This window comes from Epinephelus fuscoguttatus, linkage group LG8 (assembly GCF_011397635.1).
Source record: "Epinephelus fuscoguttatus linkage group LG8, E.fuscoguttatus.final_Chr_v1".
Classification (NCBI taxonomy): Eukaryota; Metazoa; Chordata; class Actinopteri; order Perciformes; family Serranidae; genus Epinephelus; species Epinephelus fuscoguttatus.
The window spans coordinates 14,917,855-14,930,613 of record NC_064759.1 but is presented as its reverse complement, the minus strand read 5'-3'; the positions used below and the strand labels follow the sequence as shown (position 1 = coordinate 14,930,613).

The window sequence follows — 12,759 nt, the reverse complement described above, 5'->3', positions numbered from 1 at the left end:
TCCTCCAAATATACCAAACTTAACTAATATATATATATACCTGTATGTATATATATGTATATATTTATTTGTACATATATATTTCTTTATAGATAAATGATAGAATTCAAATGATAATTGAATACAATAAAATATCTCAGTTAAATCACAGTATAACATGGTACATTCTCAAAAACATAGTATATTTTAATATATTCTTTTTTCTCAGCATAAAATAAAATAAATGAAACAAAAATAAGCCAGAGGGTTTTTAAGAGTCACTTCTGTTCATGCAGTCACAGACTTAAGTATTAGCGCCTCAATAGAAATCAATAATGCTCAATGACATACCAGGTTTAAGCCCTGTCGATTGGTTGAAAATGACTGTGTTCTACTACACAGGAAGCAGTCGAACTGTTGCCGTGGTTTCCACTGTTGGGGTGCAGAGTAGAGCGAGCTTACTACCTCACGGAAAGGTGGCTGCCCTGGGTCCTAAGCATTTGCTACAATTGAACTACACAACTCTCCCACCACAAACCTTTGAGATTTCATTCAGCTAAACATGCAATGATTCCGGGGCTTTCCAAAGGACGGGGAAATGCCAAAAGCATTTCTCTAAAAACAAAGACAGATTGTTTTAAAAAATTTGCCCCAAGCAGACCTAGAAAAAAAGCAATCCATGTGCAGATAAAAGGTACAGTCTGCCCTCGTCGAAAGGCAAAGGAGTCAAAAGGGGAATTGAGAAGGTCAACTAACCCTTCGATCTGTGACGACATGCACAAACACAACGCACAGTCCCTCATATAGCAGGTCAACTCCCTCCCCCCCTCCCCTCCTTCGAGCCATTATCAACAGCATCCAAAAAGCTACAAAGTCTAAAAGTAGGTGTTCTTTTGCTACATCATGTCAAAGCTACATTCAACTACAATAGAAGAAGAGCTGGGCTGTGGCTGGTCTTAGTGTGAGAAATGAGGTGGATACGTTGACCTTATGAAAATGGAGAGTGTACGCATTGCAATGTTGGCACAGTTTACACAGTAGATGGCTTTTGGCACAGCTCACAGAAGGTACAATGCTACCGTTCACTACTCTCCCCCTGAACACATAGCATTTCGTATTCATATTGGTCAGCCAGAGCCAGGTGCGGCAGATTTTAACTCATTTATTACAATCACATTGGACCAAATTAGATTAAACCCATCCTACCTATAAGGAAATCAGCGGAGATGTGGAGCATCTGACTCTGGCTGAAACAAATGATCTAGAGGAAAAACAATTACAATGTCTCAGATGCAAACAGATGTGCCATTGCATCGCCGTCACATTGAAGGTGGGAATATTGCTCAAAGTCAAACAGTCATCTGATAATCTTGATTACAGGAGTTATTACTGACTGCATTCAGTGAAGTCTCAGCTATTGTATATGCACCTCAAATTGGAGTTTAAAACATTCACAGTATATCGTTCAGTCTTATTTGCCGAAAGGAAACAATAGTCAAAGTACCTACGAGATCATTTCCTTAGCACAAGTGTCTGTTTGTTATTTGAATCTCAGTAACGATGAATTTTATTGTCCATAATAGCAACATGAATAAACATCAAGTGAGTAGTTTTCCACATATCAGCAAAATATATTACCTGTAGATTGTGCAGTTACAACTGTGGCACACATGTCTGAAAAATACAATGAAGAATTGTGCTTCATATAATCCATCATCTACAAACTCTGCCTAACAGGACAGTAGTGAAATATAATAATATCCTAAGAGAGCTTTTACAATGTGCTGCACTTGGTTTAATTTCCCCTTACTTCCTCTGAATAAATCCTGACTGGCCACTTTAATAAAAAATAATAAAGTTCATAGCTGCACACCATTGTTCTGTATCATGTAGCTACAATTATTAAACTTACCACCAAGCCTCCTGCACAAATGTCTCCACAGCTTATTTGAATATTATGCAGCCATCTAGTGCCAATTACAGATATTGCACCAAGCATCCCCTTGATCCACTAACATGATGGTGAATTATGCTCACATGTGGAAAGAAAAGATGGGGCTATATCTACAAAAAACAAAATACTCGGAAACCAATCTTGCTTAAAAGCTGTTGAGTGAAAATTTGGCGCTGCTATTGAATCATTCCCACTTCCAACACTAGCCACATCCAGCCTCCTCTTTATTAAAACACTAACACAGTGAGAGAAATATATTGATAGAATAAAAAAGAGGGCCATGGGGAGAAAAGTCTGAGTAAGAAAGAAAAGAAAAAGACGGACATAAAAGAAAAATTTGCTACATGTCTTTTTTGTTTCTTATTGTTATTTCTCTTTTACAGTTCAGTTTGTTGTTCAAATACTTTGACGCTCAACTGTGTTCGAGCTCTGGTTGGACCAGCGGTGACATGACAAGCTCCAACAGGGAGGAGGAGAAATGGTTCCTGTTCAATCTGATTGGTTAAAAGGGTTTCTAGTAAAACATGACATCACGTAGATGGTCCTGGGGTAGAGCTAGATGGGCCTGATGGTGTCAAAGGAGGTCAAAGGGCAAATAAATAGCACTGTCCTCACTGCCCAATGAAAGGTGATCAGGCAGAGTGCATGAGAGAGCTGACTGCATTGCTTTTCATATCAACTGATTTACAAAAGGGAAGAAGAGGGGGCAGTCTCTCCAACACCAAGAAGCAGTCCACCAATCCAGTTCAAAAGCCAACAGCCAATGAGGACACGGAGCCAGAGTCTATTGACCCATCACTGGCATCTTTTGGGAGAGGGTGGGTCTCTCCACATCCCACCAAGGTGTGTTTTCAAAGCCAGAGGGAGGGAGACGTTTTGAGCATATATCTGTGTCTGTACGTGTGTGTGTGCACTCGTGCATGTGTGTGTCTGTGTGTACAAATATGACATCATTACTCACAAGTTGGAGACTACTCTTATCCATAGTTGTGACTCGGGGAGGGGAGGAGAACCGAAGATGACATCACAAAGCTCAATTCTGAGCGGAGGAGAAGTTCAGGAGCTGCTGTCCCCGGTGATGCAGCCTCGCCTTCACTCTCGTCGTCATGGGAACCATCCAAACGGATGTAGCTCACCCTGGTGTGGCGTCTCACTGTCGCCCTCACGAGAACGCGTACAATGGAGCGGGTGGCGGTAGCGTTGCTCTCACACAGAGCAATGTTTGCAGTAGAACTACTGTCCATGTTAGTTCCCGCAGTGATGGTCGCTAGTTGATTACCTATGGTCACCAAGGCAGCTATATCTCTGGTGTCATCCCTGGCTCCAGCTGCCATGGCACCACGGTTCTCAACAGCTGTGGTGCTCGCTCCCACGTCTCCCTCTCTCCTCTCCCCCTGTCATACCTCGCTCTCCAGGCTGGAGAAGTGGGCCGACCCTCGGCGTGAGCACAGGCTCTTGGCTTTGAGTGGCAGGTGGGGAGAGTAGAACCTCCGTGGCTGTGGCACCGAGCGCAGTCTCTGATACTGGAGTTTGGCACTGGCCGAAGCCTGAGCCTGGCCCTGGCCCACCATCCCTACCCCTGCTGGTGGTGAGACGGAGGATGAGGAGGGCGGAGGCGGGATGGGCATCGGGAGGGAGGTGGGAGACATGGACGGCTGCTGGGGTGGCGACGGTGAGGGCTGAGGTGGATGGTCTGTGGGCTGTGTGCTGAGGCTGAGGTTAGATTGGCTGCCTGATTTGGCCTGACTGGAATCTGGTTTGGGGGGCAGAGGCTTGGGGCGAGAACCCCCGCTGAAGCTGTGGCAGTGGGGGAGAAGCTCTTCCTGGCTATGGGAAAGTGCCGTGGCTCCTCTCTTGGAGTGGGAGGTGTGCGAGCGGCTGTGGGGGTGTGGGTACGGGTGGGGCTGGGGGTAAAGGCTACAGGAACACATGGTTGCCCGTCCTGATTCTTCCCCTCTGTCCCTAGCTCGCCCCTTGCTCTTCCCTCCTCCACTTTTCCACTTTTTCTCTCCCTTCACAGGGATCTTGTCCATGGACCAGTATCTCCTGGGTGGAGGGAACGCTGCGGGGGGTGGCGGCCACTGTGAGCCGAGCCCTCCACTCCCTCCCCCTGAGCCCCAACCTACTCCTGGCCCTGAACCCCAGAAATCAGCACCAATCCATCCCTCTGCCCGAGTTCCTAGCAAAGAATCATCTCGACTGTTGATACTGCCCCCTTTCTCTCTGGAGGGGTAGGTGCCGAAAAACCAGCCTCCTCCACCTATGCCTCCGATTCCAGAGCTGCTCCCCCCTGTACCTCCCTCCCAGTATCTTTCAAAACGGCCAAACTCCCCTGACGAACCCTCATCTGAATAGCTGTCCTCCGCCCTGACCCTATCCCTCTCTGACTCAGACACTGCCCCCCTACCTGCTCTCCTTCCCCTCTCCTCCACCCGGTCCCTCACTCTATCCCTCTCCTCCTCTTCCTCCTCATCATCATCCTCGTCATCCTCAGAGTCCCATTCAGGGAAGGAAAGCCCTTCTCTTGTCTGTGCTTTCTCTTTTTCGTAATGCATTAACAAAGGGCGCCGCTCTCCGACCCTCCCGCTGTCGTCTCTGTCAATCCCTCCACTTCTTCTCCTCTTGGAGGATGGAAGGAGAGGGTGGAGTGATGTTGGAGGAGTATTAGAATCATCTCCTCTGCCATTTACCCAAAATTTGACTGATGCAGGGAGTTTGTGGAGGTTAGGGTAGCGCTTATTAGGGATACGATGTCTGGAATGAGAGCGTGAGGATTTGGGACGCCTCTCCCTGCTCCTGCCACTGTCCTCCTGTTCCCTGTCATTGCCCTCATCTCCTCCTTCTCTCCTACCTCTGTCCCTCTCTCCTTCCCATGAATCCCTTCCCTTCTCCGCAAATGAACTCCGATACTGGGTAGAGAAGGAAGAGTAGTCTTGTATCCCTCCTTCCCTGTCTCCTTCTGCCTCCCCTTCCCTTTCTGGCTCTACATCTCCCTCCTCTGGCTCGGAGCGTCTTCCCCCAATTGATTTCTTCCTCTTCTTTGTCTTTAGCTCCTTTTTCTTCTTCTTTTTCACCTTTCGCCGCTTCCTTTCTCTCTCCCGCTCTCTTTCCCTCTCTTCCCTCTTTTTCCTCTTTTTGTTCTTTTTCTTCTTCTTCTTCTCTTTCTCCTTCTCTTTTCTCCTCTTCTTTTCCCTTTTTTGCCTCTCAGCATCTCCACCCGCTCCGCCCCGCTCTCTCTCGCTCCAGCTTGCCCACCACTCTTGGAGCTGGGACAGTTGGCTTCCCCCTCTTTCCCTCTCTCGTTCCCTTTCTCTGTCACCCCAGGATGTGCGTGGTTTCCTGGGGGGTATGGGTGGTGGCAGGCGCCCGTGGCTGAGGGAACGAGGCCGGATGATTGAGCGTTCCCTCTCCCTCCCCCTGCCGAGGAGGAGGCTTGACTCTTCCGTCAGCTCCTCATCGTCATCGTCATCCTCTCCATCTAGTCCTCCAGTCCTGTCTCGTGTGCTCCTGGAGGAGCTGTAAGAGTAGGTGGGAGAGGTGGAGCGAGAAGATGAAGCAGATGAGGACGTGGATGTGGATGAGGTGGTCGACGAAGAAGAGGAGGATGTATAGTGCAAAGATGCAGAGGGCGAAGGAGGGGTGTAAGAGGGGCTGAGGGGTACTGGCACAGGAAGTGAGAGCGGGGGAGAGAGGGGGCGTGCCCGCCTCCCTCCTCCCTCCCTCACTCCATCTCGTGCTCCTCCCCTCCGCCCCAGGGGCAGAATGTTCTCATACAGTGGCCCTCCAGGCTCTTTGGGCTTCTTGGGCCTCCGCTTCCTCCAGAAGGATGAGGGGAGAGGGGGAGAGGGGTGTGGCAGCGGGGGTGTAGGAGGCAGAGGGGCCTGACTCTTAGGAGGCAGTCTCGGAGTGCCCAGAGGTTTACTGGCCCCTTTCCCCTGACCTCCGCTGCCACCTCCCACCGCCCTCTTCCCCACCCCGTGGTCCATGCCCTTCTCTGAATAGAAGGCCACACTAGCTGGAGGGGGCTGGGGGTGGCCCCTAGGCATAGTCTTGGGGGTCTGGGACCCTGCCTGCTGCTCCATGCAGGGCCCCAGTCCCTCAGGGTCAATGGGACCATAATATCTCTTATAGCCATCAAGTCCCCCACCCCCTCCAGCAGTTGAAGCCCAGTTTGGTGGCACTTTCTGAGCAAAGGGTCCCATGTCAGTGATGGCCCCCCTTACAGCCAGTGGATTAGTGGCTGTAGCAGATTTGGGCAGCCTCCAGCGATCCACCACAGCCAGTCTGCGGTCTGGCCGGGGCAGGAAGGTGGAGCAAGGGAGGGGTGCACCGGCAATGGGGGTGTTGGAGGGACCCAGTGCTGTCCCAGAATGCACCACGGTGGGAGGAGAGCCCGGTAGAGGTGTTTTGTAGACGGGCTGTGGTTGCTGCTGTTGTGGTGGTTGCTGCTGTTGCGCCATGGCCATGACTGGGTTGGTCATAGATGTTGAGACAACATGTGGCTGCGAGGGGACTGTTACCATCGCAGTGTGATGGTGAGCAGGCAAAGATTTAGATCCACCTGGCGCTGTTTCATCCTCAAAGCTACAGCAGCTATACATGCCCTGTGGAGAAGAGAGCACAAATAAAGACCACAGAGTCAGAGTTTAATGGAACAGTGTGTAGGATTTAGTGGCATCTAGAGGTGACGACTACAGATTGCAACCAGCTAAAACTTCTACAATGTGCCAAGCATGAACTTATGGATAAGGATTCCTTTAGTGTTCACTGTTCAGGAGGTTTTTACCAGGAGCCAAATTATCCTCAGCGGTCTCCTCCTCTCCAAAACAAACAGACCCGGTGATATAAACCGATAAAAATGCTAAAATAAAGCAGTTTCCTGTAACAAATCAGTGTTTCTCAGATGCTGTTTAGCTCATTGCAGACAAACTGCTAGCCCAGCACCTGCTAATGTTTGGTAATTTTTTTTCCTAATAACTGAAGGTCCAGACTTCCAGGAGGTTTTCACCAGAAGCCAAATTATCCGCAGACATCTCCTCCTCTCCAAAACAAACAGGTCCAGTAATTTAAAGCAGTAAAAACACTGGATAGAGCAGTTTCACATTAAAAAAATCAGTGTTTTTACAATGCTGCTTGTCGCTACAGTGGCCGACATGAAAACACAAATGGCCCCTGTCTAGAGCTAATGTTTGGTTTGTTCACTCTGGGCTACTGTAGAAACATGGCAGTGTAACATGGGGGACTCTGTAGACGAGGTCCCGCTGCCTATGTAGATATAAACAGCTCATTCTAAGATAACGAAAACATGACGATTCCTATTTTCAGGTGATTATACACTAAAGAAAACATGCTTATATGTTTTATTTTTGGTAATATATCCACCTCAATGCCACACACTGAACCTTTAATCGCAGAGTAACATGAAAATAGAACAAACAATATATCCTGAGATGAAAAATTCAACCAATTAAATGCTGTTTTTGTGATAATGTAAAAATAGGTACAACACAGATGCAGATTTCACACCACACATGTCCAAAGGAAACTGTATTACTGTATGTGCATGAGAGATAAAGGGACAGAGAAAGAGGGGAGTGGATGAGGGTGGAAATCATAAAGCAGCAATCCAAATAAGTTCCAGTTTTCAAAAGAAATGCAAGATTGCTGTTTTTCAGATAAACATCCATTCCTATTTATAGTACAGTAGTGCATTGTTTGGTTAATGGAATTGCATACATAAATGCATAAATTACAACTGCAGTGGTGGAAAAAAAGGATAAATTATTATCAGTAAAGCGACAATGATCACATGCATATGGTGTGGGCTGCTTCTGTCAAGGTCACTGTCAGAGGAACAGGATATCCAGGGTGTGAGCGGAATTGAATTTCAATTAATCTCCCGAATTGACTGAGTGGAATTGAATTGACCCCTGGACCTCACACTTTCTAACACTCGCACCCAGTAACAGATAAGGGCACACACAGACAAGAACACACATGTTCTAGCACATGTGTGTGCATACGGTTACGTGTACAGCATTTAGGATCCAATCATGTTGTCCTGTTTTAGCGCAGCATAGTTTAAGTGCACTAAATTGTAGGAACCCCTTGTTGTTGCCACAAAAAAAAGAGATTTAACGAGGTGAAGTTAAAACATCAGCAATGGAAATGTGGGTATAAAATATTGAGACACTAAAACATTTCTCAGAAGGTCTGTAAAACAGTGAGACATTTCATGTACCGGTGCAGAAAAACACTGCAGACACACACAGACAAAAACACTTACCCTGCTGATTGCCAGGAGAAAGTCCAATTTGCCAGAACTGGTGGCCATGCAGTGGCGCAGCTTCCAGTAGACCAAGTGTTCCCAGGCAAACACCAGCAGACTGAGGCCCATGGCCACCAGCAGCATGTAGAAGACCCCGGCCATGTTGTCAATATCCAGTTTGCTGCTCATCACCTCAATTTTGTCATTATGGCAGATACCTGACAGCCAGAGGCGCTCCAGCATCTCAATCTCATCTGGAAAGGGGATGGGGTGGGGTTGGCAAGGATGAGGAAGAGAAGCAGGGAAAGGGAAATGGATGAGGTTAACAGTAGAGAAGGAAAGAAAAGAGAGAGAACGTGGAGGGAGGGGAATGCATAATAGAAAGAAAAGTAAGACGGGACAAGACATAAAGGGGTTAAGAGATGAAAGAGGGGATCGTGTTGGATACGAGAAGAATTATGGCCGGGGGGGTTGGGGTTAATTCAAGGTTGTAGAGACATTCAGTCAGACAGACAAACAGTCAGATAGATAGAGACAAGGAGCAATAGATAGTGAAAGGGACACACAGGGAGACAGAAAGGCTAATAATAAGCACTAAAGTACAGGTCTACAGTATTGCTTGCTGTTTGCCCATTATCCAAGGTGACTTCTCAAGGTCAGAGGTCAGAATACAAAAAGCAGCACTGTGTCCGAAGTAACAAAGAGGAAGCAGCCTGAGACACAGAGAGAGAGAGTCCAAAACAATGAAGTAGCACTGAGAAGTAAAATGGCAGCGACAACCTAATCTCAACATTGTAACCCGGAGTAAATGAGTAGAGGAGAAGAAGGGGGCGACCAGGAGCCACGGTGAGATGGTTGGATAGGTTGAAACAAGCATAGAGGAGAGGGAGAGGGGTAATGAGAGAGTTGGGAAGAATGTTTTACAAAGGAAGAGAGAGAGAGGGAAGGAGCAGCATTCTTTCTCTGTCCACGAACGCATCAGGGGAAATGAGACAGACAGAGAGACAGAGGGAGTTAGAGGGGGCTGGAACAAGGGAAGCAGAGATGGAGGACGAGAGGCTGAGATTGTGTCATTATGACAAACAGCGGGAACACTCCTCAGCTTGAAGAGGATGAGAGGAGAGAAAAAATGTGAAGAGAGAGAGAGAGAGAGAGAGAGAGAGAGAGAGAGGATGGGAAGGGACAGAGACAGAGACGGAGACAGAGACAGAGGCAGAGGGAGGAGATCATAATCATTTAATTGTGCTGGAGGGATGGTCCGAATCTCCATCAAGGTGGTAAGCTCTGGGGGATTCGAGATTCCCATCTGTTAACCTACCAGGAACCAAGCAGGACCGTTTTACCTCCTCCTCTACCTTTTCATTTATGATCTCGCTGGCCTAACGAATCCGAGCTGCCCTGCGAAACCTATGATTGGCTGCGGGGGTTGCTGGTGTAACCATAGTGATGGACAGCCTGAAAACGCAGCGAATGATTCATGATGAAATTAAAGAGGCGTATTCTCCAACAGAACTCATAATGAGAGCTTTCTGTTACACTAATAGCAATGGCGGGATGAGCAGCGCTGCAATAACCAAGTCTGAAGGTTGTATTTTACTGCATATTACAGTCTGTGAACTATTTCTAAGTGCCAAAGCAGGGTTTAAAAGCCGACAAGTCAACGCATCCACTCGCGCCACTACAGTACACTGCTCTGAGAAAACTCAAGCTCTGGCTTTTCATTTGTGCCATCATTAGCCGTGCTTGCGTAGCTTAGATGAAGCCGACTCAGTCATCTGTGTGATCTGGCTAATGTGTCTCCTGTAGAACATCATTAGCCAATCAGCCGTGGCCTCCAGCTACAGCAACAGATGGACACAGTGCTACTGCAGCCCACTGGCAGACTCAGGTAACAACTCCCTGTCTCTGATTCATTCATACATACATACATACATACATACATACATACATACATAGATACATACATACATACATACACTCCAACAAGGGCGTAGGTACACTTCAACACTGGAGGGGACACATGTGAAGAGATCTCACACACTTAATTTCGATCATTCTGGTGATTTTTTTATGCATCAATGTATGTTTTTTGGGGGAACAAATGCACATGTTTTAAATATTAAGGAGGGCACGTCCCCTTTATCCTGCCTGACATCTACGATGATGCATTCCAAGGCACAAAGGTCTGTTTTTAACTCCAGAGCAGAGCCCCACTGAAGAGGATTTATCGGTGTCAATGACCTTCAGTAGCAGCTGTGTCACCAAACAGGAGCCTGTTGTGAAAACAGCAAGTGTCTTAGTGAAGGGTACAGATAAACAGGTAGTCTCATGTCTGTCCTCCACTTCACAAGCCCCGTTTGAATCCTTTCTCTAAGCTCTAAGTCTCATCTCCTGGCTTTCCTTGCCATTTGACTTCCAGTGATTCATCTTCCGCTTCTTCGTCTCCCTCTTTTACAATCTGACTCTTTCTCACCGCGCCGGTTTCTTCCCTCCCTTAGGCCTTTGTGATGGCAGTTGTCTCTACCTCTCAGTCGCAGCCAGCTCAGGCCTGCCAAATCTGACAGGTGTGTCAAATCCACACTCCACCTCTGTCGTTTCTGGCAGGTCAGGTCAGGTAGAGCTGGCACGCTGCAAACACAGAGCTGGCATGCACCACAAAGACATTATTTAATAAAGGAAACTGTATTCGTGTGTCTTAGCGTGTGTGTATCAGTGTGTGTCTGCGTGCTTATGTAAATGTGCAAGTGCCTGCGTGCATGCTTGCATTTTTGCCAGATGTGGCACCGTGCCAAACATGTCCAGAGCCGCTGAGCTCCACAGTTGTTGAGCAGTAAACCATGACCCGTACAATCCTGTGCTTTTATCACAACACGACAAACCTCTCGGCATTCATTGCAAGATTGCTACCGGAAAAAAAACACACTCTCCCTGCCAAGAGCTGCAAACCCAGCTTCTCACATTTTTTTTAATATCTACTCACTGAATAATATATTCTTGGAATCAAAATCCTGATACTATGCAAAAAATAGAAGTGGATCTGATAAGAGGGGGGAAAAAAGGAAATCTTCCTACTCAGCAGTTTTGCCTTTATCAGGATACAAGTTGTAGCGAGATCAATGGACCTTCTCTTAAAGCCGTGGTATGAATCACCAGAGGCAGCAACAAGGAGAACAATACACTCACGGGGTTGACAAAGCAGTGTCGGACTTCTCTAGTGCCCCTCTAATGCAGTTGTAAAATGATATGACTCAACACGGCATGGTACAATAATGATGTAACACTGTGACATGATTTAGCCCGGCTGAAGGTGTGATGCGGAGTCCTTGAGCCGGAGGGCGATTGTTGAGATGCAGCCTTTGAGGGCACTTTGAATGTGAGCCCCCCCCCCCGGCCCCCCCTCCCTCCCTCCACATCCAAACAAACTAATCCTCTTCCTTAGTAATCCACTCCAATAATGCCTGCCTACAACTAGAACCCTCAGCATTCAACACCACCCTTTTACTATATCCATCCAGTGTACACAACTGATGCTAAGGGCTTTTTGCTGCGCAGAGCAGGAGCAAGGACAAGGGAACATACCAGGAACTAACAGAAACAACAGACATAGCATGTCAAGGCTGTCTGGGCTCTCTGTTTTTCTCACTCACTCACACACACACACACACACACACACACACACACACACCCTTTCCCAGGTCCAACTATTCAGCTCCAGACGCCGTTCTTATTTAATAGATCTTGGCACCAAATTGGCATTATCAGTGTGTAAGCAGCTAAAGTGTCTGCGTGCCAGAAACAGCTAAAGGGCTTTGTCCGCCACGCCATAAGCAAAGCTGATTTAAAGCACGAGGAAAAGCCAAACAAGCAGCATCCGATTGAGACAATAAATGCGTGTGGCGGCCTGTGTAAAATGACAATCAAGCATTAGTGTACTGACAACTATTGCTAAAAACAGATTCTCTCTGTCAGTAACAAGGAACCGTCCTCCAATGGATTAATTTTAGACACAAATGTGTGCAGCATACTAATAACTCTGCCATAGCTATCAATTATCCAATTATCTGATCTGTTTTTTTGTTTGTTTTTTTCATATCTCTCTTTTTGCTTCATCGGGCTCATCTCATGTTCAGGGTATTTTCAGGTGTTCCTTTTTTCCTTACACTTCCTCACTCCACGTGTCAGCATCAGCTAATCTGTAATGAGTGTAAATCTGTCACAGCACAAGTTGTGATGATCTTTTTTTACACTGACTCACACAAGTAAATCCCTTTTTTTTTTCTTTTACCAGCCCGAGCAGGAGGAAGGAGAAAGAGAGTGAAAGTCGGGTAGGTTGAGAGGAGTGAAAACTGGGGGGTGGGTGGGGGGGGGGCACTTTCACCAACAGAATCAAGTCATTTCTGCAATGCTTGAAACTACAGACTGTATAATGAAGACAGACAATATGGAAGCTCCCCAAAAAAAGGCCAAAACATCTTGATCACCCCCTGGTGGCTGGCTGCAGTACAGGTCATAAACCCCTCCCCCTCAACGTTAACGGATGGGACATGGGGCGCGTTAA

At 47.2% G+C, this 12,759-nt stretch overlaps 1 protein-coding gene across 1 annotated transcript in view; it reads right to left on the bottom strand.

Annotated features, from left to right (window-relative positions):
• Positions 1-229: 229 nt before the first annotated feature.
• Positions 230-12,759, bottom strand: part of LOC125893702 (glutamate receptor ionotropic, NMDA 2D) — a 69,246-nt gene continuing 56,716 nt past the window's right edge. The window contains exons 15-16 of the mRNA XM_049584558.1: positions 8,220-8,455; positions 230-6,537 (exon numbers count right to left, since the gene is read on the bottom strand). Coding sequence (XP_049440515.1) covers positions 3,331-6,537; positions 8,220-8,455 — 3,443 coding nt within the window. The 3' untranslated portion in view covers positions 230-3,330. The remainder of the gene's footprint in view (positions 6,538-8,219; positions 8,456-12,759) is intronic.